At 38.3% G+C, this 25,391-nt stretch overlaps 1 protein-coding gene across 1 annotated transcript in view; it reads left to right on the forward strand.

Moving 5' to 3' along the window:
* pdlim4 (PDZ and LIM domain 4) overlaps positions 1-24,708 on the forward strand; it is a 46,118-nt gene extending 21,410 nt beyond the window's left edge. The window contains exons 4-7 of the mRNA XM_085470751.1: positions 11,800-12,065; positions 13,971-14,128; positions 20,725-20,863; positions 22,353-24,708. Coding sequence (XP_085326877.1) covers positions 11,800-12,065; positions 13,971-14,128; positions 20,725-20,863; positions 22,353-22,557 — 768 coding nt within the window. The 3' untranslated portion in view covers positions 22,558-24,708. The remainder of the gene's footprint in view (positions 1-11,799; positions 12,066-13,970; positions 14,129-20,724; positions 20,864-22,352) is intronic.
* The last annotated feature ends 683 nt before the right edge of the window (positions 24,709-25,391 follow it).

The following is a 25,391-nucleotide window of genomic DNA, read 5'->3' on the forward strand; positions in this document are numbered from 1 at the left end:
TTGAAGATGTTGCCTGAATGGCAGGGCATGTTGCCCTATGCCATATGTGCTTTCACAAATGTGATCATGCACCTCCATACTATCATGAATGAGGCTTTAGAACTGCACTGATACGCTAATTTTTCTAACATTTTAATTGTTGATTTTGATTTGTCACCAAAGAACAATTTTCCACTTTAATTCCATCCATCTTGAAAGATCTGAGATAAGGCAACTCAGAAGGTTTTATATGTATGGTGTTAGTCAGAACCTCCCTGACATCACGTTGGAGCGCACCCTCCTACTCAAAGTGTCATAGCTTTTAATCCAAACCATTATATTCAACTCAAGCAAGTAGTTTTAATGCCTTAAACTAACCAAATAAAAACTCCATACTGAATCAAAGCACTCCCATGCAGGATACAAAAGTTCAAAAAGAAAACTCCCACATGGAAAAATGATGCTGCAATACTTGATACTGCAAAGGAAAGAAGTCATCCAGCTGAATCAGAGCAAGTCATACTGGCTTCAGAAAAAGTTGGCTGATGTTTGAAAGCACAGCCTAATATGGTAAATGGTAAATGGACTGGTTCTTATTAGAGATGGCATGATACCACTTTTTTATGTCCGATACCGATATCATAAATTTGGATATCTGCCGATACCGATATGAATCCGATATAGTGTTTTTTAATCAACAAAACTGTTTTTTAAAATATCTTGCTGCATTTTGCAAGTCTGCAAGTTCATACTCAAGTTTAAAACAACAACTACACTAAAGCTATTCTGTTATACCTGTATACAAAAAAAATATTTCATAGTTCAGCAATACTGATCAATCTAATAAACTTAGACCTACACCATCCTCCCTATTCTGGTATTTTAAAGAGTACTTAGGGTAAATATTAAGCAACCTAACTAATAGGGCTCCAACTCCCAGCAACAACAAACATAAATAAATAAAAAATAAGGAACCACCCCTCACGCGCCACCTCATGATGCTTAATCGACGTAATCAACCTTAATTTGATGCAGTGTGAAAAAAAAATGCACAGAAATCAATTATTTTTCAAGAAATATTAAATAGATTCAACATCTTTCTTCAACAAAATTGCAGACTGCACAGATGGTACCTTCCCAAAGTAAAAAGTACTATAGCTTACTAGGGTGTATATATTAGACTTAATAGTCACTATATACAGTAATTGACTTCTATTCATTTTACATCAAATTAAAACTTTGGGTGTCAGATAATTATTTATTAAAAGCTCGACATTTTAAATGAGAATAAGAAAGAAAAGTATGTCTTTGTGCCCCCTTTTCCCTGTTAATGCCCTATCGGCCCCCCTGGCTAAACTTTGCTAGATCCGCCCCTGCACAGTTACCAGCGTCAGCTACGTAGAAAAAGATCCTGGTGTAGAAAGAAATATTAAATAAATTCTAACAACAGCTTATCAAGCTTAAACGTTCTGCTGTTGTTCAGCCGCTGGTTTCCTCTTTCTGGTGCAAAGTGGGCCAAAAACAAACAAGAGAGACGGACTCGCGACAGAAAAGCCGATCAGCTGATCATTTAAGCAGTTTCACGATTGAAGTAGCAGCCGGAGAGCGAGAGGCAGTCGCTTGTTAAGCTTAACGTGGGAATGCTTTACAAACATTCAGAGATGGACTTACACACTTGCTTTACTTCTCTCGGGGATAACTTTGTCGGAGATGAAATGCCAGGTTGCTAGCGAAGCTCCACATGCTATCCAGACCACCGACAGGTCCGGCATGCCACAGCTGCTCTATCAAGTGATGCATACTGCTCCGACTGCTAACGTTCTGAGGTGAGTTACGGCGTGTTGCAAGTTTTGCGAGGTGCTTTCGTGATATTTAATGGATCGGATTACATTTTTTATTTTTCTCCGATATCCGATCCAGTAATTTAGGTCAGTATCGGACCGATACGTAATATCGGATCGGTCCATCTCTAGTTCTTATATAGCGCTTTTCTACTCATCTGAGCACTCAAAGCGCTTTACACAACTTGTGCATTCACCCATTCACACAGCACATCTTTCTAAGTGCTTCATAGCTAACATTCACACACATTCATACTCCGATGGATGCATCGGAGAGCAATTTGGGGTTAGTATCTTGCCCAAGGATATTTGGCATGTAGACTAGGGGAAGCCAGGAATCGAACCACCAACCTTCCGATCAGTGGATGACCTGCTCTACCACCTGAGGCTTTAAGATATCTTAGAAAAGCATTAGGTCCATATTGTCCTTGTGTCTACATTCTGTTATTTTGTATATCTGAAAAACTAACCAGAGATTGTGGCTTGTTGTACATTTAAATTCATAGACAGATCAAATTTCATGTTTTCAGCACCACAGGTAGAACTCTATGGCAACCTTTTAACAGTGTGGCTATTAGCTCAGGTCTTGCTATGATTAAAATAAGAAAATACGAAGTTGGAGTGAGAGGAACCAACAGCTACAGGAATTTCTACAAACACAGACATGAATGACAGGAGGGCTTTGCGTGAGGGTAATATGAGAGCGGCAAATCTGTCTTCCTCATGCTTTTTCTCTCCGTTTATCTCTTCTCTCCATCTCTCTTTACATCTTTTCCAGTCCTTCTTTTCTTCCTTACTGAAGTCTAAAAATGTTCTCTGGCATCTCATTTTATGAAGTAAACGCGGACAGCTGGAAACCTCCAAGTGAGGGCCACGTTATTGTCACGCTCAGGTGGAACCTTCTGTGCTTTACAAGAGGAAACATCCACTCCCTAGAGTCACATAAAGAACTCACTCTTTCTTTGTTTCCTTCTTTCTGTATTCTGATTCAGTTTGCCCACGTGACATTGCTGATTGTTCACAAGATACTTTAGAAACAGTGTATATACCACTCTTTCTGTCCTGACAGATCCAGCTTCTGTGACGTGATGCTTGAGCTAGTGTGGACAGCAAGCTGAAAGTCACTGTTTCAGATTGTGTTGCTTAAGGCTTGAAGCAGTGAATCCATCATTCAAAACCTACCTTACAGCATGACACTTAACTTGCAGCATATTTTATGCTGAAGCAGTATGTTTTGGGGTGAAAAATGAAACCAAAGAAGAACACTTAGGCTCACATATTGTAATAAAAAAAAAAGAGAGAAAAATCACCACATGCCTCAGTTAACTAAGAATGTTTCAAAAGAAGCGCTATAACTTTAACCCAGTTAAGTTCACCAAATCCAGTGATGGCATCCTTCAGGCCTTTTGAAATTGAACATTTTCCTTTTCATTCATGAACTCCTTGACCAACTGGCTTTGTTGGAAACTCCAGTCCCACCAGTGGGAATTTTCTGCTGAGCAGGAAGTGACACATGGAAGGAATGAAGTGTTTCCTTTCACCTTGGGAACACGGGAGATTGTCATAAAAGTCGGTGTGCAAATGATGTATTTTTGGATATGCGCTAAGCAAGCATATGACTTAATACTGTTGTATGATGGGACTGTTTTGGGAATTTTGGAGGGTTTCTTTTACTAGTTTCAGTGGGACAGGGGAGTGTTTCCAGGGAGTGCTCATGTCTTTGCAAGAGTGTCTACAAACTACCGGATACCATACACAACTTCCTGAAATAGAAATGATTGTGATAAAGAGTGGAGAGAAAGATAAAGCAGTGATGAGGTAACTGTCATAACAGAAGAAATAACACGAGTAACTATGACAACCAGTTTTTACCCAAGCTTTTACTGTACAGTTCTGGGAAGGTTAGTGAACTATAATCAGATATTTGGCACAACTTTCAAATTTCATGCAAAACAAAAGGATTAATATAATAATCTGGATACAAATCAAGCTCCATACATGGAAAAAGTAATAAAAAATACCTTTTTAATTCATCTTCAAGGTGCCAGAAGAATCTCAGTCCTCCATGTCAAGGTAGTCTTAAGTGCTTTATAATATTTCACTTCTCACCCAAGAGGCTTCTTCAATTCTAAAAGCTAACCAAGTGCCAGATATTTTATACCCTATACCCTCACTATCAAAAGCCTACCAGCACTTTAGCCAAGATGTCTTATAGCATCTTTTTTTCTTGTCAGAAACCCATAAATCTCTAATTAACATTATTTCCTGCCCCAGATCTTGATAGCCCAGAACCACTTTGATTATTTCTTCTTCATGTACAATATTGAGTACAAAAGTACTCAGGTACAGGGCACCAATTTAGCTCACTGTTTGATCAGGCACCTATATGCCCTGTGGCTAAAATTGAGCACTTAGGTTTGAGTCCAGCCTCCTGTCTAGTCTTCACTCCTGAACTATTAAATAAAGACAAAAAACCCCCACTATAAATCTAAAATAAATATTGCCACACATTGCAGCCAGAGGAGGTGCTCGACCATGGAAACCTGTACCATGAAGCTCCTGGAGCATGGTGTTGGTGCTGATGTTAATGCCAGAGGAGATTTTGAACCCTGCAGTTTATGAGTCAGCGGAGAGTTGGCGACTTTTATGCACCATCTGTCTCAGCACTTGGCGACCACGCTCTGTAACTTTATGTGGGCTGCCATTTCGTGGCTGGGTTGCTGTGGTTGCTAAATGCTTCCACTTTGCAATGGTACCATTTACAGCTGATCATGAAATATCTAGGAGAGAAGAAATTTCACAAACTGGTTGCAATGATGGCATCCGCTTAAAATCAGCGACCTCTTAAGAACGACCCATATTTCACATGTGTTTGTACAGGCAGACTGCGTAGCTGGAGACTTTATTTTGTCCACCTGTGGCAATTGGACTAAAAACACCTGAATTCAGAGTAAACAGTCCATCCAATATCCAATGTATCTTCAGTAGTGCAGGTATTTATTGTCTGGCTCAAGCCCAGCTTTACTTTTAATCCAACTGAACTGAAGACAATTTGATTTGATGGCAAGTAAGATAATTAATGAAGCCAAATTTGATGTAAAAGCAATATAATAACAGATTTACATACAAAAATTCAATCACCTTTTCCAAAAGAAAAAATGCCTCTTGTAAATGGTTATCTAACCGTACGTCTGAATTTTAGCACTTGATTGCCAGTTTTACTGTTGGAATGGTTTAGTGGAGGAGTAATGCAATACCATGGGTTACTGACATTTTGGGTTTTCAAAATTCCATGCCTTAAATTACACAGTGGCAGCTTCAAGTAGGTGGGAATGGCTCGCACTCAATGTTCGTCTAACAGTATTATTTGGCAGGGCAGTATGTAAATGCCATTCATGGCAACTGGCCTATTATTATAGCGATGGCTATTGTGGCTGAGTGCTGTGGCCCTGTGGAAAGAATGAGGCTCCACAATGCGGAAGCTGAGAGGTCTGGATCACACGTCACTCGAGCTTCCAGTCTCAGCCCAGGAGCTGGCTGCTGAAATTGAAGTCTCCAAGTTAACATTAACAGTGGCTGACAGAGACCTTGCATGACTAATTCCTTCTTGGTTTGGATCTGATTTTACTCTTAAAACAAAAGTATATGAATATTTTTTTTTCTAATGAATGGCACAAGGCTACTGTTCTCCAATTAAGAAGCATTAAGAACAATTTGCCTTTTTAAAAACCCAAATATAGTTTAAATGTTAAACTCTTCACATTTGTACTCCGGTAAAACAGATGGTGAGCTACTAGATTGATATATTTTGTTAACACAAAGTAGATTGGCATTTACCGCATAAACATTCTGATTGTGTTTTAACAACATGGAGTTATTACTTGATTTCAGCTATTCTCATGAGTTACCAAAGCATGTTGAATGGGTCAGGTTTTACTTGATCCCCTGTCGGAAAAACTCAGATCAGCAGACCAGTAAAGCATTAAGAGAAAGTCATTTTAGCAGCTCTACAGGCATTTTAGATGTCAGACCTGTGACCCCACCTATTTGGTTGTTTGTGTTCACTAATCAACCAGTCATCCCCAGAAATGTCAAATCAGCCTCCAGGTTTTCTTAATGGAGCCTTTCCTGCCCTGCTTGGCTGCCATCATATTGAGGGAGTGAAGTCGTTAAGCCCTCTTTGCTTATGGTCCAGAGAGACTGCAGGAGTCTGGGCTCATTCATATTTAGAAAATTGAAACTGTATCAACTTTGTCAGGGAATAGAGCAACGTACCTGTGTGTGTTTATTTTTAGTTTTTCAATTTTCTGCTGCTTTTTCAAGGCCTCAAACTGATATCAGGATAAGTACGTAGCTTTTATATTGAGGTCATTTGATGAACTTTGATCTGTAATTAGTTAGCCATGAAAAGTACTAAACTCCAAATGGCAACCAAAATGAGCAAAACAATCAACAGTGATAAACCTGTTGGTCCTTTTTTTTTTTTAAATTAGTTTGATCATGTGATCATATGAAGTCCAAAAATAACATCTTTTAAAATAACATCAACTATTTTAATGATTAAAAAACAAACAAACAAACAAACAAACAAACCAAGTATATCTTCTGTAAAGCATTTTGTTGTATGGAACAAGTCTCTTACAGCTTACTGCCTTCACAGCTGCCTGCGCGTTACGCAACAAAGTTAGTTTCCTTACTTAAATCATTTGACTTTCTCTACGAGATAAACTTATTCCAAACCAAATAGTAATGTTCCCCTAAATGCTCACATTTGAAATAAGCTGATATTTCTGTCATGCATTACAATGCTAAAGATAGCTACTTCATAACAAATTTAATTTCAACCCAGTGTGCACTGCACAGAAGTTAACGTGGACATGACATTATCTCAATAGTTTAATTTAATAGCACAAAATTGGTAAAATAAATAAATCACATTTTTGTGATTAGAGCCTTACATTCCACCATCTTTTAAAATCTTTCTCCATGCTCTCCCACTCACCTCCTGCTCCCTGATACCTCCTCTCGGGCTTGCCTTCCTCCTCTCCCAGTGAGGCACCCACAACCAGGACAAGGGAGCCATTAAAGGGCTGGTTTGTGTCTGACTAGTGGTGCAGAGCGCCATGTGAAAAGCTTAATTTTAAATGTCCAGGGGGATTAAACCTTGCAGGAGGGAAGCAGTACGCCTGTGTGTGTGTGTGTATTATCAGGAATTTGAGCATGTGTGACTGGCTTCGGCCCTCAGTTAAAGACATATGATTTCAATTAAGGCCCACAACCTTTTTCTCTTCCTCGACCCATCCCCCTCTCGTGTGTCTACCACTTTCTAGCTAATATATAGTTGGGACAGGAGGTAAAACCTCTATCATCTCCCATTCAGTTTCTTATTAATCACAGTAACTTTTAATAGCAGTAACAAATAGCAGAACACTGCTGGGTTCTGCTATCTTTATGCTTTCTTTACTTTTTTGGCACATATGCTCTTACATGGCCAGCCTTCCTGAAGCATTAGCCATGCTTGGTTACCACTGAAAAACAGGTCAGTAAAATCAGATGGCACCCTAAATTTATGAGCATACAGCGATAGATGATATTGGTTCTTACAAATAGTTACTGCTATTTGTTCCTTATCTGCATTCTGTGTTCCTGTGATTTCTCTTCCTCTTAGGCAAGAGGAATGTAGTCAAGCCTTAGGAGAAAGTGTGGCTACTCTCAAGAGAGAAAAATTTCATTCAGTAAATGTATGTTGTTGAGGTCTAAAGATGAAGAAGAAAGTTGCTCATATTAATTTTAAATTGTTATGACTATATTTGAAAAGTAAGAATGGAGAATGAGCAGAACTGGGGTGATTAGGCATTCAGAAGATTAATGCAGCTATCACTTTAAGGCAAAATCTCCATTAAACCTCTAGTACACCTTTGAAATAGAAGAATAAATCGCTGTAATGGGGAAGTTGGCTTAAATCTGATATTTGTAATAAAAATGAAAATCAAGGCACTATACTTTTAGAGCAACATGAAAGCACTAAAAGGTTCTGAATGTTACCAAACTGGCATTTTTATAAGGCAAGTCCCAGATGTGCAGCCTTATAAATCTACCATCCATCCAAAGGAAATATCTGTGTAACAGACGTGCACAACCAGAGAGGAAAGAGTGTTATGAGGAGAACAAAAAAAGACAAAAGGAATGGCTGGAGTATGTGGTTCAGTTCCCTTTGAAACAAAAGGAAGCAGACCATATCATACAGGGTGTTAGGGTGAAAATGGGTAAATCTGTACTTGCTTCTGACAAGAAAGAAATCTAACTAAACAAGACTTTTTAAGAACTTTGGCATTGGTTTTACTCATTTCTTTTCACCGCGGAAATGTTATGACCCATGTGGGACTGGTTTTAAGTTTCTGATCCCCCTTTTCACTGAGATAGTATTCTCTTGGAAATTATACATCTTAGCTTGATACTGAGCTGGACAAAACCAGCTCATTTTACATCCACACATTTGCATGATGTGAAGAGTTTCGGGCATCTGTTAAGATGTCTCCTGGGCACCTCCCTTTGGAGTTTTTCTGGGCACACCCAACTGGGAGGAGACCCCAGGGTAGAGTCACAACCTGCATGAGAGATTATATATCTCATCTGTCCTATTTATTAATGTTTGGAATGGATTATACACACCTTCTGGCCTATTACTAGGTGTGCTGTGCTTAATTTAAAGATAATTATAGGGGTGGCGATGACTGACAATGGGTCTTTAATGGGCTGATACCATTTGAAGAAGGTGATTCTTTTAATCTCCAGTATTGTTATTTTGTGTCAAAATGCAGTGCACGAAGCACGCACCATGCAACTCGACTGCTGATAATTTCTGATAATTAAAAGATATTTGCTAACTCCATATTCACATTTTTTCGGAACATTAGATCTGCCGATTTTGACTCAGTTGGCTTTATCAGAATTTGCAGTCGTACTTCCCAAAACCTGTTACGTTCTCAGATGTGAAAAAGCAGTTGAGTATTTCTTGTCCTTAGGCCAGAGGTTGTTTTGTGCTGCACAGATTACTTATCTGTGACAAGATTGATATCTGAAGTCAGTTAAAGATAGATAGATAGATATCTATCTATCTATCTATCTATCTATCTCATTCTGATAGAAGAGATAACGTTATACGTTAACATGTGGTTACCTGTCCCTCACATCTCACTTGTACACATTAGTGTCATAACTGTAATGCCTTTACTGTCATTCTACTGCAGGGGCATGTAACATAATACACTCTCAGGGATTTTCCTTTACGTGTTTTGTTTTTTGTTTTTAAATTTCCTGAATCACCTACATGAATGAGCTTGCTTGTTGAAAGTTATTGTTCTGATTTTTATCTACAGATTTAGCCCCTGAATAAATATGAGAAATGAATAATGAGTGCTAAAAAAGACATGTAGCAACAGTGACTTCTGAAGAACTTCACCTTTGTAGCGCTTGGTATGTTCTTAAGGAACAGTAAGTTCTCGAAGGGTTGAAATAAAAAGAAAGCCGGCAGTAAATCATCGTATTGGAAATTAAAAAGAAAACCTGTCAAAGTGGAAGGAAGGAAGTGATTCGAGCAGCCGTGTGATACTGTAAACCATTAAACAATATTTGCAGTCATCGAAACCAGTGTTATGACTATATTTTTAGCTGACCTCTCTTGCCATACTGTAAATAGAACTGAGTGTAAGTACTGCAAATAGTAATTTTTTTTCCAAGGGAGTCTTCATTTTTGTCAGAAATACAGAACCTTTGGAGAAAGTGTGTTACTGTACCCCCGCACCCCCATTCCTTTTGGATGACGATGGGGCTTGCAGCACTGTACATTTCTGATTGGTTGAGTGTCAACAAGGGTTTATCTATATCATGGTCATTCCTCAGATGACCTCGTAAAAATGGTTTGCTCACCATAAGTTTAGCCTTTTTTGTGTTTTGAAATCCCTTTGCTTTCAGTTGACTGTTTACCAGCAGCCACATTATTTAAGTAATAAAGTATGGTAAAGAGCACAAGTGTAGGACTCTTCTCCATGCTTACTTGCACTGTCGCCTGTCTGTTGACAGTCATCTCTACCTACTGGATTGGACTGGTCTACGGTTAGGGTTAGGGTTTGAGCACTTCAAAAATGATGTGGAGTTTGCCTCCTCTTCGCAGTTTTTTTAAGACCACTGTGGATAGACAGACAACCAACGATCTGAAGGAACCTTTTAGTTTGAGCTAAGGCGAATGAGGGTAACTTTGATTAAATTCCCATGAAGTCCCCCATCTGTACAAACAGGGCTAAAGATAACGACTGGAATCTGGTTTGGCTATTCCACTCAGTGGTAAGAATCAGGCTTCGGCTTGTCTCGTTTGCTTGAAGAGAGAGCCGCAGAGAACTGGGTGTTTCTGACATCCTGACCAAAGAGGGTTTGGCTCTCGGTTTCTAAGAGTGCTGAATCTCCTGTCTGCTTGTCTCAACTTTACCATGAATGGCTATCTGCTAGCACTTTGCCCAGAGAGTTACTGTGAGAGTTATATTTGTCTTTATTGTCCATGGTTGTTGGGGGAGTCAGATGAGATGTTTTAAATTTCTTGAAAGTCATCAGTCTTGACTGCAGGAGGGAATGACGAAGTATTTTTCCAAGACCAGGATGTGGGGTTGTTGGTGTTGAAGAGGCGCTATGAAGTAGTAATTAAAAAGTGTGTGTGTGTGTGTGTGTGTGTGGGGGGGGTCCAGGCGAGGGCAGAGAACAGGATGACATCCAGCAGGACCCTTCTGTTGAAATGACAGGTGTCCTGTCTGCAGAGGCGGTGAACCTCCACCACCTGTGGCTAAGGCCCTTTAAACTAGGCCAGACATAGCCACACATACACTTGCACGCACTCAAACTCCTTCTAGTGTCTCACAGTCAACAATGATCTGACTGTCTCCCTTACTGGTGCATTGCTTAACTTGTAAACAAGTCATTTTATTCTTAGCTGAAATGTGTATAGTCTAAATTCATGCGTATGAGTGGGCCTCGTCTTTAGTAATTCAAGCTTGCTATTTAGCTCTCATATTCAAAGCACTAAAACACCATGAGAAGTGGTGACATCATTGCAAATGTTGAAATAAAACCTTATCTGTAAAGTTCACTGTCTGATATGGATGAGCCAAGCTGGCAGTGGGTGTTATCACTGAAGCGTGCTGATAAACACAGAGTGTCTCACTGTTGTCAGTGTTGTGTTGGTGCAAATTCATGATAAGGCCGTTGACCCAGCCATAAACACACTTACTGCGCATACAGTGGTGTAATTGTAGATTGTAATTGTCTCTGCATCTGCCCTGCATTAGTCCGGCACATTCTTCCAAACACGTTGAACACAGAAATTATATGGCAAGAGTCTAGAAAGTCTGCTGCAGCATGTCAGAAAGATAATAATTTAATCTTCTGCAGTATCTCAGCTCTGTCATCAACCATGAAGGCTTCAGCTCACAGAAGTAGCCAAAAAGCAATACTTAAAATACACAAGTTAATCTGTTTTGACAGAAACATCTGCAGGAAATCTAATGCGAGCTCCTTCTTAATAAGCCTTGGTATTAAACAGGGAACAACACAAATGAAGTGGAAAAAGTTTTTCATTTAAACCTCATTGCTGCAAAGCCTCATTCGCAAACAACTGTTCATTTTCTCTCTGACGACTTGTGGTTTTCTAGTCAGGACACCACCGGGTTTGTTTTCTCTTTCATGTTCTCTTTTTATTCTCATTTCCTGAACCAGAACATAATGTTGTATGAGCTATAAAAGCTCATTATCCTTTTTTCCTTCCTTATTACATTAGCAATTCTCCCTTAATGTAGGAAACTTACCAAAGAATCAAAGTTTCTCTGTAACTGCATACATTTTCAACCATAAAATTGTGATGTTTTCCTGTGATGCTGGCATCTGCTCTTCCTGTTTGGTAAACGTGTCTCCTCTTTTCTTTCCTTGGTTTTAGAATTTTCGTCCGATCACTAGCGGATATGCCAGTTACACCCGTAAACCTTCATATACCGCTGAACCCCAGTCACCTCAGGTTCCTCAGCCCGCTAACCTGAATAACGGACACTCCAGACCCAACAACGGACACAGCTATGGGTATGGCAATGGAACCGGGCACTCTCAGTACAACAACCCTGCAGGACTATATGCTCACAATGGAAGCAATGGGGACAGATCACTGCCGAGCAAGATGGGAGGTCTCAGCATCAGTGCCACACACAGGTGAGACAGCAATACCGTGTGCTTTCCAGGACTGTAAATCATAAGCATCCAGCCACACCTTACTTGCACTTTTGACAGGTTAATCTACAGTTACTGTAGCGCTTGTTATTTTCAAATATTTACCCTCCTCTTTAAAAGAAATGCAGAAGCAACACCAGTTTTTATTCTGAATGTTCTAAAATCCAATAAGTATAAGTAAATAAGTATAAAAAAAATCTTCAAATATAGTTTAAAGTCTATTATTTTAATGCAACAACATTTTCTTTTACTTATCTTGTGCACTTATCCCAAGTTTCTGGTTACTTCGCTAGCTAGAAATCCAATTTGTTGTTGTGTTTACCTTAACAAAAAAAAAAGAAATCAATGAACCACGTGTATGTAATAGCTGTTTATATCAGATTTCAAAATATCCCCCTCATGAGTTTTCATGGACCTTTTTACACACATTATATCTGTGGGAAAATCACACGAGGAAATAGCTTTACCTTTCCCTCCACTGCTTCTAAAAACAATCATCCTATCTATTATTAAAGCCTCACCAGTTTCCTTGCAGGTCCCTGTGCAGACACTTAACACAGAGACACAGAAACAAACACACTGGATGTCTTTTGATACAGCTGCACAGATAGCCTTGTGGACTGTAAAAGGCATTTACTGTCTTGTATCCCCTCAAGTGGGCAATAAATGTGCATGTTCAGTCTCCCAGTGAAGATGCTTTTGAGCACTCCTAGACACAGCCCCCACATACGCACACAAAGTTGCACTCAAGTGTTTTAACACTATCTTTGTTGCCTGCTGGCAGTCAGTTTCTCTTACACACGTATTACACAATTCTGTCTGCTCTCGCTTTCTCTCAATCACTCTCACTTTCATGACAGCTCAGGCTTTTCCTCTCAGACACACAGTCAGACTCCTGAAAGGGCATCTGGAGACAGACTTGTATTTAAGTGTGTCTGGACTTGCACACATCTGTCAGCAGTCCTAGTCATCTTCCAGAAGTTAGAATGTTTAAACTTTTCCAAATGAAGGGAAGCACTGGGAATAATTTGATAGATGACATAAGGAATAGAAGTATAATACAAAGCTGTTTTGATTAAGACTTCATGCGTTGAGACAGAAATACAAAAAAATGATGCACCGATGCGCTCTATATATGCAGTTTTAATTAGAAAAGAAAAATACTGTAGTTCTTCCTTACTCTTTCTCCTTACCTCATATGGCTGCAGCCATCTGAAACTTTTATTCCTCCCTTGGTCCCAAAACACATTTTGACATTACAAAAATATGAAGTGGCTATATTTGACATCTGCTTAAAAACAAAAATAGTATTCCCAGGATTCACAACTTTGTCCTTTTAGGGAATACTTATTGTTTTTTTTTTTTTTTTTTTTTTTTTTTTTTATCCTCTTATTTAGAAGATGGAATCTCCATATCTGTAAATTTAAGCCAAAGCAGTAGTGGCCTGGGGAAAATCAAGAAAAATGCTACTTCTCACTTCATTTGTCACCTCAATAAACAGCAATCTGTTATTTCAGCTCGTTTTTTTTATTGTACATTCTCTTCTGATGTTGCATTCCGAAAAAAAAAAAATTATTAGGGTATAATTTCATTATTGGATAACTTATAAATAAATTATAAGTGTGTAGTATCCTTGTTTTTTTTTCATCCGATTCCTTACCTTACTCATTATGTTTGGTTTCAAAGAGAAATCATGCTAATGCACCATGCAGAGGGCTTCAAAACAAAAGCCAACAAAACAGTAGGTGACGTCATGGTGGCGATGTCCTATTTTTATGTATAGTCTACAGTCTTGATGGATCACTAAAATAAATTTATGTTTCATGTCTTGTCACGGTTGAATTTAAAATGGGTTATACTGAATATTGGTTTCATTGAATCTTTCAGCCCAGAGCCTCCCATACAGTCTCCTGTGAGCCGTAACGGATTTGACATGGAGTCAGACGTCTACAAGATGCTGCAGGACTATGAGGAACCTGTCTCAGAACCCAAACAGTCTGGCTCCTTCAAATACCTCCAGGGAATCCTGGAGGCTGAGGATGGAGGTATGGATTCATGTGTTTGCATATTTGTGTGTCTGCTTATCATGTGTGCAAAAATTAGGCAGAAAAAAGCATGTGAGAGTTCACTCACTGAACCTTTTAAACTTTATTTGGAGAGATCACCCATTGCTGCTAAAGATTCTTGTTGACATTATTGCACCAATTAACTTTATTGTGAAAGTAAAGTCATTTTATCTTGCTGAGTAACCATTTTGCCCACTAAATTTCCAAAAATAGCCCAAGCAATTCAGTTAGACTTGTTGTTCAACACTTCAAAGCAAAAAAACTATACATATATATATTGCTTTTAAAAGCTTGAAAAAGAGTAGATAATTTTATGTTAGAGAAGAAATTAAGCTTTAAAACTGCCAGTTTTAAATTTGTTTTAAGTTATAAGTTTGTGTATATTTTCTCTATTTATGACAAGCTGTCATAAAGAAACCAAACAAACAACACTATATTTATACTTTACAACAATGATAATATCAGCTGTCAGAATAATTGTCGGTGCCACATACCAAACAGGTATAATGCACAAAGTATCTGCACATCTGCACAAATATAAATGTAAACGGTGGAAATTTCTGAGTAACTATTTCCTCTAATGCAGATGAGTCTTGTGATTCCAGTTAAAGGGACTTCTTGCACAGGCATTCGTTCACTGACTGTTATGAACTCCTCTGTCTAAGTAGCATAGTTTTCCTTTTATAGAAATACACAGACAGCAAGGTTAGGGGACAGATAGGAAGACATGGGGAGGAAAGCGAGATAGAAAGTAAAAAAACAAAAAAAAACAAACACAAGACAAAGGAAGCAGGAGAAAGATTAAGTGTTTTAAATAGCTTGCATGCAGATTGGCAGGGGGAGTTTTTGTAGGGCAATTTACTGCAAAAACAACTTTACAAAGGACAATAAAGTGAGAAATATGGTTTTCCCGTCTGCCTTCTGACCGCCTGGAATTCCAGCTTTTAAGAAGGGAGTCATATGATGCTGACAGCAGCAGGGAAAAGCTAATCCCTGGAACTAAAACCTTCTCTTCACGTTCCATGTTTACTGTTAACGCAGCGCAAGCCCGTTGGTATGTTCAAACACAAATAGCATGGGCCTCAGAGAAAATGATCTGTCACCAGTGACTAAAGATTTTCTAAACCTCAGATACTAACATTGACACATCTTTAAAAAAAAAAAAGTCCTTTAACCCTAATTGCATGTAAAACAAACCAAAAAACCCCCCAAAAACACTATATAAACTTCTCCACTGCTATAAAAAGGCTCTAATGAGTAAGTACGTAATCTTTGTAATGCTAATTCTTACTCAAATATCCGTCCCCCATCCAAAGAGGGTATACAAACTGACAATACATATACTACATACTGACTATACTTACTATTACATCAGCTTTTGATATACGCCAGTTATCCAAGATTTGGGAAATTTATTTGTTATCACAGTTAATATATTAGTATTAGTAGTAGTAGTAGTAGTGTTGTTATTGTTTTTGTTATAGTAAATATATATGTACATAAATAAATAATTGTATTTTTTCAGGATCTACAAATCAAAACAGAAATTAAAATGGCAATGAAACGTTAAAATAAAAGAACAAACAATTCTCTGCTAATCAGATGTGCTGGGTTGTAGAGAGTTATTGCTTGAGGTAAGTATGGAGTATTATTTAATTGTTATGTTAATATTTTTATTCAACAAACTGAAAAAAAATCTGTATGGATATAGATTTCAATTCATTTGTACCATGAAAATGTCTTCTGTTTGGGTTTTTTTGGCGGGTTTTTTTGTGTTTTTCATCAAATGTAACTCCATGTTTACTACACAAGATTACATAACTCACAACTGCTGCCTTTAATGTGCAGGGTAAATGATGTTGAGGGCCGTGTTCTAACCAAAACAGGATCATTTCCACCTAAGTAGTTTTTGGTGCCTGAATTTATACAGGAAGTGTAATCAAATAAGAATGAAAAAGTAAACTAATGAGCAAAACACAAAACTCCTGAATGAGACACAAACCTCTTTTAGCTGGCGTGCAAACTCGTGACTTATTCATTTGCCAATCCTCCAACTTCCAAATGTGGACGTTTTTAATCTTTAAAAGAAGATTATCTCACCTTAATGCCAGGGCTAGCACAAAAGGGCACCAAATCCGAAGTAAAACTTATCAGGACAGCAGTATGCACTGCATATTTACTACAAATAAAACACAAAATAGTTTTTAAAAAAATCAAGTCTCTGAACTGGCATTATATAATGTTTAAGAGTTTTAGATAATTTAGAGTAGCATGATTTAAAGGTTTTCTTTCCCTGTAGAATACTCCGTTGTCTGGTTATTACATCTCAGGATCAGCCTTTGATGTGAGAGCTGACAGGATAATTAACAGCACAGGGAACAATGTAAACTTCTTCTGTGGGGAGACCTGGATCAGAGCCAAACCAGACTGTTTTCATAATTTGTCACTTCTTATAGCAGTTAAAGCAATAAGATGCTAACAACAGATGAAAGAGGTTGGATGAAAATGCAGATTTTAGGACTGATGGATTAAAGAGATTAAAGGGACCTCTTTTGTCTGCTCTCATCTGCCTTTCAGCTTGAGTGACTGACAGGTTGATTGACAGACTAAATCCTCGATGAAACAGAGACTCTAAGTTTCATCAAGCTATCTGTGCCTTTGTTGATTCAAAAGCTACCTGTGTCTTTGTTTCTATTCTGTGTTAGAGAATTAAATCCTTCTCCAGATGCTGCTTGTTTCCATTTCTTTTTTTTCTTGTGAAACAAGTAAAAAAAAATACTGCATTTGAATGAATGTCTTAAATTGCTGGAGGTGGTTCCTTTTTGGAGGCTAAAGCCAGTGTAGAGGTCGTGTTGACTTTTAAGGGCTTTTAAAGTTAAAGCAAACAAAAGTGTCAGTTTACCAAGAATTCCACAGAGTCTTCCATGGTTTGGTTGCAATGTGGATGGAGCGGTGGTGTGACTGTTAAATAGGAAAGTTGGGGTGTTTTAGGAAATACTGCAACAACATTACACTTGAGTACATATCCTGTTTTCCACAAGAGGACATTGTTTTAGCAGCAAGGACACATACAAACACAAAGATGTGAAATGTGAAAAGGTAAAAGCAAGGAAAACAGCAACATGAAGAATTAAAGATAAGAACACTCAAATGCTAAGCTGTGCCACAAACCAAAATTCAATCTGCACTGTTGCAGATTGAATTTTATAATTTTCACCTTTACTGCTGATCGTTTGAGGCAAATTTTGAAGGAACACAGACCGGGGAGTGTTTTGTTTCTTTAACAGTTGGAAAAAGAAATAAACACAGTGCCAGTGACCCCTGAAAAATACTCCAGACTCAAATGTTGTTTGTTTAAAGAAATTTCCAAGATGGGTTCAGGCTGTGTCCTTTCTCAGAAAAGACCTCTAAAGAGCTCATCAATCAGCAGGACTGTTTTACTTTCAAAGTATAACATTCATCACATTTCTGATTGCCTCTTGGGTTACACCACTAATACTTTTACTTAACATGTGGGATATTTAAAGGATCTCTCCAAAATGACCACAACTGAAAAGGGTAAAATGATGAAAATAAGCTTAACACTGTTTGGGGTCCCAATTAACCAGGCAATGTCAAAAAAGAGGGGTTGGGGGAGGGTTGAAAGAGAAGCAAAATGCATCTAAAAAAGAGGGTTTCTAGGTGTCTAACATGTGATTCTAGCAGTGTGAAGCGATTTCACGGTGATGTGACATGAAAAAAGACGTAATTGATATTTGGTGTTAACAGCCCGTTGTAATTTGTTATGCTTCTGTCAGTTGGCTTACATTTAATTATACTTTTTTTTTTCATCTGCATGTGTGGCCCCATATTAAAAACAGCAAATCTTTCTAAAACATTTCATCAGATCTTTCTCGTCATATTTTTCTTGGCATTATTTTTGACAGATTATTTTTGATAGAATCCTTCCTTTTAAACATCTTGGATGGAACCAAACCAACACAACACATGTTTCAGGAACAAATCAAGATGTCCTTGAAGAGTTGTAGAAACAGTACCTCTCAGTAGCTGTCGAAAACAACACTGATTCCCACTGCCTTAAATTCTGTGAAGCTTCGCACTCTGCGTTTGACATGGATGGTGTGCACAAGTGTGCCTGTCTGTTTTACAGTGCGTCTGCTTGACATTAGTCACAGATTATAGTGTGAATGTTACATGGGGTGAGATATGTGCTGCAAATGGACAACTTGTCACTGTCGATCAAACGATACATTCGTGTGTTTGGCAGCAAAATATAGCAGGCCTGTGTGGAATGGCTTTTTTTTTTTATTTTTTTTTTTATGTAAAGCAAGAGCTGAAAAGCCCCCTTTTGCACTTATTTATGACTGTGGTACAAAAAATGCATTAGCTTTCCCGTTTGTTAGAAAGTCATGGTTCCATTAGAGTGCCTTAATGGGCAACTGAGGCATTCATCCCAGAAATAACATGGTCTGATAATATCATCTCTTAAACACACTATGGAGCAGTCAGAGGCTAACTGACACTGAGGGACAGAAATCACTTTGAGGAAGGTGCCAGATGTACGGTAATTACACTGTGGTTACTGGTAGTCATAGGTGGCCTGTTTGGCTGAACGGCCTCTGCTGGCACATCATCAGCAAAGGGAAGTCATGTAGTGGCTGTGCTCTACTGATTTACTCGGCTGCGCTTGGATGCATTGTACTGGCTCCAGATACCCACTATAAAATATCCCCTTTAATGCGTTCCAGTCAGGCATGACTAAATACCTGATTGTCTTAGAATTCACTTCTAATAAGAAATGACAACCATGGGAAGGTAGTAACACGCATCTACCACAGTACCACCATTTAAACAACCTAAAATCTGTTTTGAAAAATCATAACATAAATTAGCATTAAGCTTTATCTTGAAAGAAGACAATTCAAAGCATGCATCCATGGAAGATTTCTGAATCTCAGTATTTTTTAATATCAATACCAATTATGCCAGAGCTGCCCTAAATGACTGTATTGTTGATTAACAAAAAATATTTTGTTATGTTTCTTTACTTATTCACCAGCGTGCAAATGCTCTTTGATCAAAATAATATTTTTTTTAATGCTAAAATATAATTATTGTGATTGTCCATGATTCTTAAAATTCACTGTTTTACAGTATTTACTTGCACTCCTGAACAGGAAAAGTAGTTTTAGTAGTTAAAAATGTTGTTCTTAAATAACTTTTTTGTATAAAAAGACAAATTCAGTTTGTTACTTGCATAATAAATAACAGTAATTTTAAACAATTTTTAACAGTATTTTTAGAAAGATTTGCAGGTTTTGTTTTTTCTGTAACAGATGGTTTGATAAATTTGTTAAGCCGTTTGTAAGCAGTATGATGAATCTCTTTACAAACCATTTTGCGTCTTTCACATGCGTCGTGTGATTGTAGCATATCGATGTGATGTGATGAGGTTCCATGAGGTACTTTCCTTGCTTGGTGTCGAGCCAGGCTGACTGATGCATTCCTCCCAGGAAAGGCACTACAGAATGTGACACTTGAATAGGGATCACGGGAAGGTGCCAGAGACACAGAAGAGGCACACAAAATGGAAAGAAAAGAAGGAATTCTGTGAATGTGATTTAAGGAGAACAGACAAGCAGAGCCCATATTAGGAAAAAAAAAACCATAGAAAAACTGGCAAATGTTCCTATCAGTATGTCTTGTAGGATTACTGTGTACATCGGTACTACAGTTTTTGCAGTTTCAATAGAACGAGGCTGAAGAAGAGCAAGAATGTTACTGTTATTTTTTTAATTAAAGCTTTACCATGACTTGTCCCCTGGTTCCTGCAACCATGAACCAGGAGTTCAGGGCAGTTGCTGGGTCTTTGCTGTTTGGTTAATGCAGTGAATGTTGTTCATTTCAGTGTTAAAGTATAATAATATTAGTTGGATGTTTTGCTTGAAGTCCTCACTTGCATGTACTTGGACAAACCAGCAGAAACATCTTCATATCCAACAGACACTATGTGTATTTCATATGTGTTGCTAATAATATAATAACACAACCATTGATTAGTAACAGTGTGCTTGTTGTGCTAACAGCTGAGAAAAAGAAACCATCTCAGTCACACTTCTTCCAAGTGTATCTCACAAAGGCGCTTGAGAGTCACACAAAGTGAAAAATGGTTGAGTGGTGAACAGAAACTACAGACAACTCATGTAGCATTCCCTTTCAGGAACCTATGTGACTTTTCACCTTCATTTAACAGAGTAGCGCTAACTTAACTTTAATTGAGAGAAATATGGAGACATACAGTCTGAAGAGATAAAAAAGATGGCAACTGGACTTTCTTAAACTTTAACTTAAAGAAGTTCAATCGCTTTCTTTTTCAAGCTCCCAAAACTACCATGACCTGAATGAGTGAGAACCTACAAACACATGGAGACATATATAAAATACGCTTACCAGAGGGATACAGAGGAAGTGTTGTGATATCTCAGTGTCTAGAATCCCTGGAGCATGATGTACTTGCCTTTTTTTTTTTTTTTTTTTTCCAAGTATGTCTCTTAACGACATATCGTTTTTCATAGGTGTGTCACCAACGGAGAGAATGAGAAACTTAAAGTCTCCCGTCAGATCTCCAATCCCCAAGTTGGGAAGCCCCATCCCCAGCCCTATGTCTGGTCTTCAGAAACTACCCCAGTGCACACGGTGCTGTAACGGTATTGTGTAAGTATTGTGCAAATTCTGACTTGTATATCCTAAGATGACAATAATATGTAAATAATGGGGTCATATTGGCGAGGGACTCTTTGGGCTGTGTGTAATATAAAAACATGTGCATAAAATATAAAAAAATGTACTTTTACATTTCAAGAAGCCATAAAAGTGATTAACTTGAAAATTTGCTGCGGTACAGTACAGACAAAATAAACATGACATTGGAGATATAATCGATTTTCTGTTGAAATGCTTGTGAGGGTCAGCAGGAAGTTATCATCTCCCACTTATTTTATCATTCTGTCTGCTGCCATAAAGTTTAAGAGTATGCGAGGTGAGTCAAGGTTCTTCCCCCGATTTTGAAAACAAAGAAGTGATCTTTCACTGGTCGACATGCACAGACAGGCCTTTCAATAAGTCCTCAGAAAGCTCTGCTCACATTTATCATTTTAATGATTAAACCAAGCCATCCTCCACACCCTTTCCCATGCACACATTCTTCATACACGTATTGTGAATTGAACACACCTTTTGACAAACTAACCACATACACCGGTAATCCCCTCTCTAAAAAAGCAGCGGAGGTTAAAGAAATGTTAAAAAAATGATGTCATAAGCTTATTTTCAGTGTTAACAAGAGAACATTGTGGAAGCTTGTGCAGTATAATACGGCTGCTGTGACCTAAAGGCTTTTTACAGTCTTTAAAGATGTATTGAACACTGTGTCAGGAGTTTATCCTGCGAGTCATGCGGCCACTTTGGAAAAGCAAAGCACCAAGTTTATGATTTAATGGTTGTTGGCCCCAATCTCAAGGCCAGACAGGAAAATCTAATTGGAAACTATGAATGAACAACGTCCCTAACACTCTTGTCACCGTGCAGCTGACCAAAGTTCTTCTAAATTCACTGGTGCCAGTAAGTAGCCATGCAGCGGAATAAATGTGTACTGTTTAACAGCGTGTAACCTTTCTGCCACCTGAAGCTGACACACGACATGTGATGAGCTGTATTCAAATGCTTGCATAGGTACAGTGGCTATAAAGTATAATTCCTGATTTGCATAGATAATGCAACATTTGATGAACAACTGTGAGTCATTCATTTTTGCTTAACGTCTACTGTGATGAGGACATCTTTTTTTAAACTGGCCTTCAAGAAGTCAGACAGCCTTTAAAGGAAAACTGCATTTTGCAATTTGCTTATCTGTCCAGTTTCCGATCACGTTTTTATGTATTCATATCTTCCTCTATTGCTAAAAAGGTGAAATATAAGCCTTGAACACAGTGTGCACTCTTATTTATCACATTAATAAATGTTAAAGAGCAGGACTGAATAACAGGCTTAACCAAACTACGTAATCAGTGTTTATCATGATCCAGTAGAAGCTGCAGTAATATTTGCAGTAATTCACTTCTGCAGCTGCAGGATTTTATAACTTGTTACATTTATTTACAGTATAGTAAACTCTTTTTTTGTCCTCTTTTGTCTCTACATGTAGTGGCACCATCGTGAAGGCCCGGGACAAGCTCTACCATCCTGACTGCTTCATTTGCGACGACTGCGGCATCAACCTAAAGCAGAGAGGCTACTTCTTTATCGAAGACAATCTGTACTGCGAGACCCACGCAAAGGCCCGCGTCCAGCCTCCCGAGGGCTACGATGTTGTTGCTGTGTACCCCAACTCCAAGGTGGAGCTGGTCTGAGATAAAAGAGGGGGGGCTATACTGTAATACAACTGGTAACCAAAATATTGTAGAATGCGGCTACTGAGTTTACTCGCCTAAACTAATCAGGGTCTGTCAAGCAGGAATGCTTATCTTGGGTCAGTTTTGACTTTAGGAGAGTGAAATTTGCAGTTGAGTGATCCCAGATCAGTGCTTCCACACTGACAGACTTGATGAATGCTTTTTATATTGAGCATATCGAAATCTGTTGACAGAATACAGCTTTGGTAAGATAAGCATCGCAAATCTCCAGACTATTAAAAGGTTAGCGTTGTATGTTATAGTATTTAAACTGGCAGCCCTAAGCTCGAAACACATGGCAAAACTCATAAGAAAACAGATATGACTACTCTTGCTTTTTTACTGATCAGGTTATTACAAACGTAATCTCCCACTTAAGCCTTACACTAACTTTAAGACACCATGTGCATTATCACAAAATATTTTTGAGCTGATTTGCTGGGATGTGATGTGATGAGCTGTGACGAGGATGTGGTTATTAGCTTTGAGGACTAATTTTCACAGTTCTCTTCTCACCACATAATATTCCAAGTCCTGTAAGGTATTCTGATATATTGTTCAAGTCCTGGTTATGGGTTAAAAGGCTTTTTTTTCTCCTTCGCTATAATTCAATAATATACTTATTTTTGGATGGATTTTAGCATTTCTAACTCACATTTATGCAATTTACCTTTTCTGTTGCAAAACCGGGGAACATTTCTGTTTAGTTTCCACGTTTTTCTTCTGCTCACTTGTCAGTTATGCAAACAAAATAAGCAATAGTTCACTTGAAGCATATCTCTAACAATGTCTGGAATGTGTCAGTATGTTTTGGTGACTGGGTTTGCTGAACCTCTGCTTGTAATAAATGCCTCCGTTTGCAGCTATGCAAGCACCACCTTCTGAAAGGTAAACAAATCCCTGCTGGAAACATCCTGAAAACTCTGTGAGAAACTCTAGAACTTGTTGGGAGTCAACTTCAAAAAATGATTCCCCCCAGATGTGAAGAAATGCGACTTAAATGCTAAAGTAAATTAGTTGAATGCAGTGCATCCATTTGGACATTTTAAGCGGGTGTGATGCACATCTGCGAATACAGTGTAGGTAGGTGGTGCTTCTGGCTTATGCACCTGACTACGAGAGGAATTTCACTTCTCACACTGAAGAATTCCTGTTCACAAGAGCACAGAGTTCACTGGGCGCTGAGCCTTCAGGTTGACATCAGAATTCTCTCCACCTCTCATGACAGCTTTTAAAAACGATTGTGTGCATTTGAGACTGGAGACATAGCCACAGAAATCTGTTAGGACCGTGTAAACTGGGACTTCACAACCTACAACATGTGGGAACAATACTCACTTTATTTCTTTCTTCATTTTTTTTGTGACCCCACTATATACTGTAAATTCACACAGTTACTTTTTGGAAGAGAGCAAAAGACAGAAGTTCCCGCAGTGGCTTCAGATTTCTACAGCCAAGCCCTTAAGGCTAATGAAATATATTTCTACGTTTCCTCAGAGGGAAGGGGGGGAAATAAATTTAGGGACTGAGGTAGGGTGAGAAAGAGAAATGAGGGGACGACATGTATTTTGTTTTCTTGACAGAAAAACTTTCTGTAAGAAACGTGTAGCAATCAGTCTTAGCTTATTGTGAAATAATGTAATGTGTGGTGGAGTCAACGTGGTGCAGAGGAGCGATGATGTCCTTAATTTTAGAAATATTGCTAACAAAAATACTTCTGTAATTTGAAATGGGAATAAATTTTTGCATCGCTGATTTCCATTCTGTTTTCCAGATAGTAGCAGTGATGTTTAGCTGCTGGTATCTACCCAAGCTAGTTACGTGTAAATTATGAGAAAAATATATTGCTACCACATTGTGTCTTTGGTATTGTACATATTTGTTTCATTGTGATTGCTTTAACACACAGTATAGATCATGTCACTTGCGTGCCTTCGCAAACCCTGTGTCTAGTCTTTAAATAATTTCTGAGACACGAATCCTCTCCTTGTATTTAACTTATTGTTCTACCAACACATGTTTTTGTTCTGGATCTTCTTATTTGCTCTTTTTTTTTTTTTCTAGGTTCTAAATAAAATGAAAAGTGCTTTATGATGGCATGATCTTTCACATTCTTTCCTGGGCTTAACTGCTGGATTTTACCACAAAAATGTACAAAAACACAAGAGACTCAATTTGTCTTAATTTTACACCCTAGCTCTGGCATGGTCCTTTCTTCATATTGCATGTTAGACCACAAGACTGCAATATGTGTGCTTTCTAACCAAGACCACATTACAAAACCCTTAAATGGAATAAAAAGAAGAAAGTATTGATTTAGAAAGGCACTTTTACTTTTGTGTGATTTTTCTGAGAAATTTGGTAAGAGAAGCAACTTCTTAATATAATTTCAAATGGATATTTTGCAAGGATGAACTACACTTGCTGACTGGACACACCTAAGAGGATATTTCCTGTGGTTATATGCCTAGTTCGTTGCTTTAGTAAGCCTCCATCATTGACACCTAATATGAATAGCATTGGTCATTTCATTACAGTGCTGATACTGCAGAGAAACTTTGGCTGTTAGCATTCATGTGGAAAATACTTTCTCAAAACCCTCCTAAATCCCCAACAGGTGCCTGACTGTGTCCTGTGTCCATAGCTCATTGGTCAATTTTGGCGTCATAAGGGAGACCTACAGAATGTAAGGCAGGTGGTTCTAATGTTGCGGCTGATCAGTGTACTTAAAGCACAAGCATGTAGCTAAACAGATTAATGAAGCCCCTTTATATGTATACATAATGGCTCCC

This window comes from Copadichromis virginalis, linkage group LG10 (assembly GCF_057382275.1).
Source record: "Copadichromis virginalis isolate Kocher_CV1m ecotype Utaka linkage group LG10, C_Virginalis_male_GT1.1, whole genome shotgun sequence".
NCBI lineage: Eukaryota > Metazoa > Chordata > Actinopteri > Cichliformes > Cichlidae > Copadichromis > Copadichromis virginalis.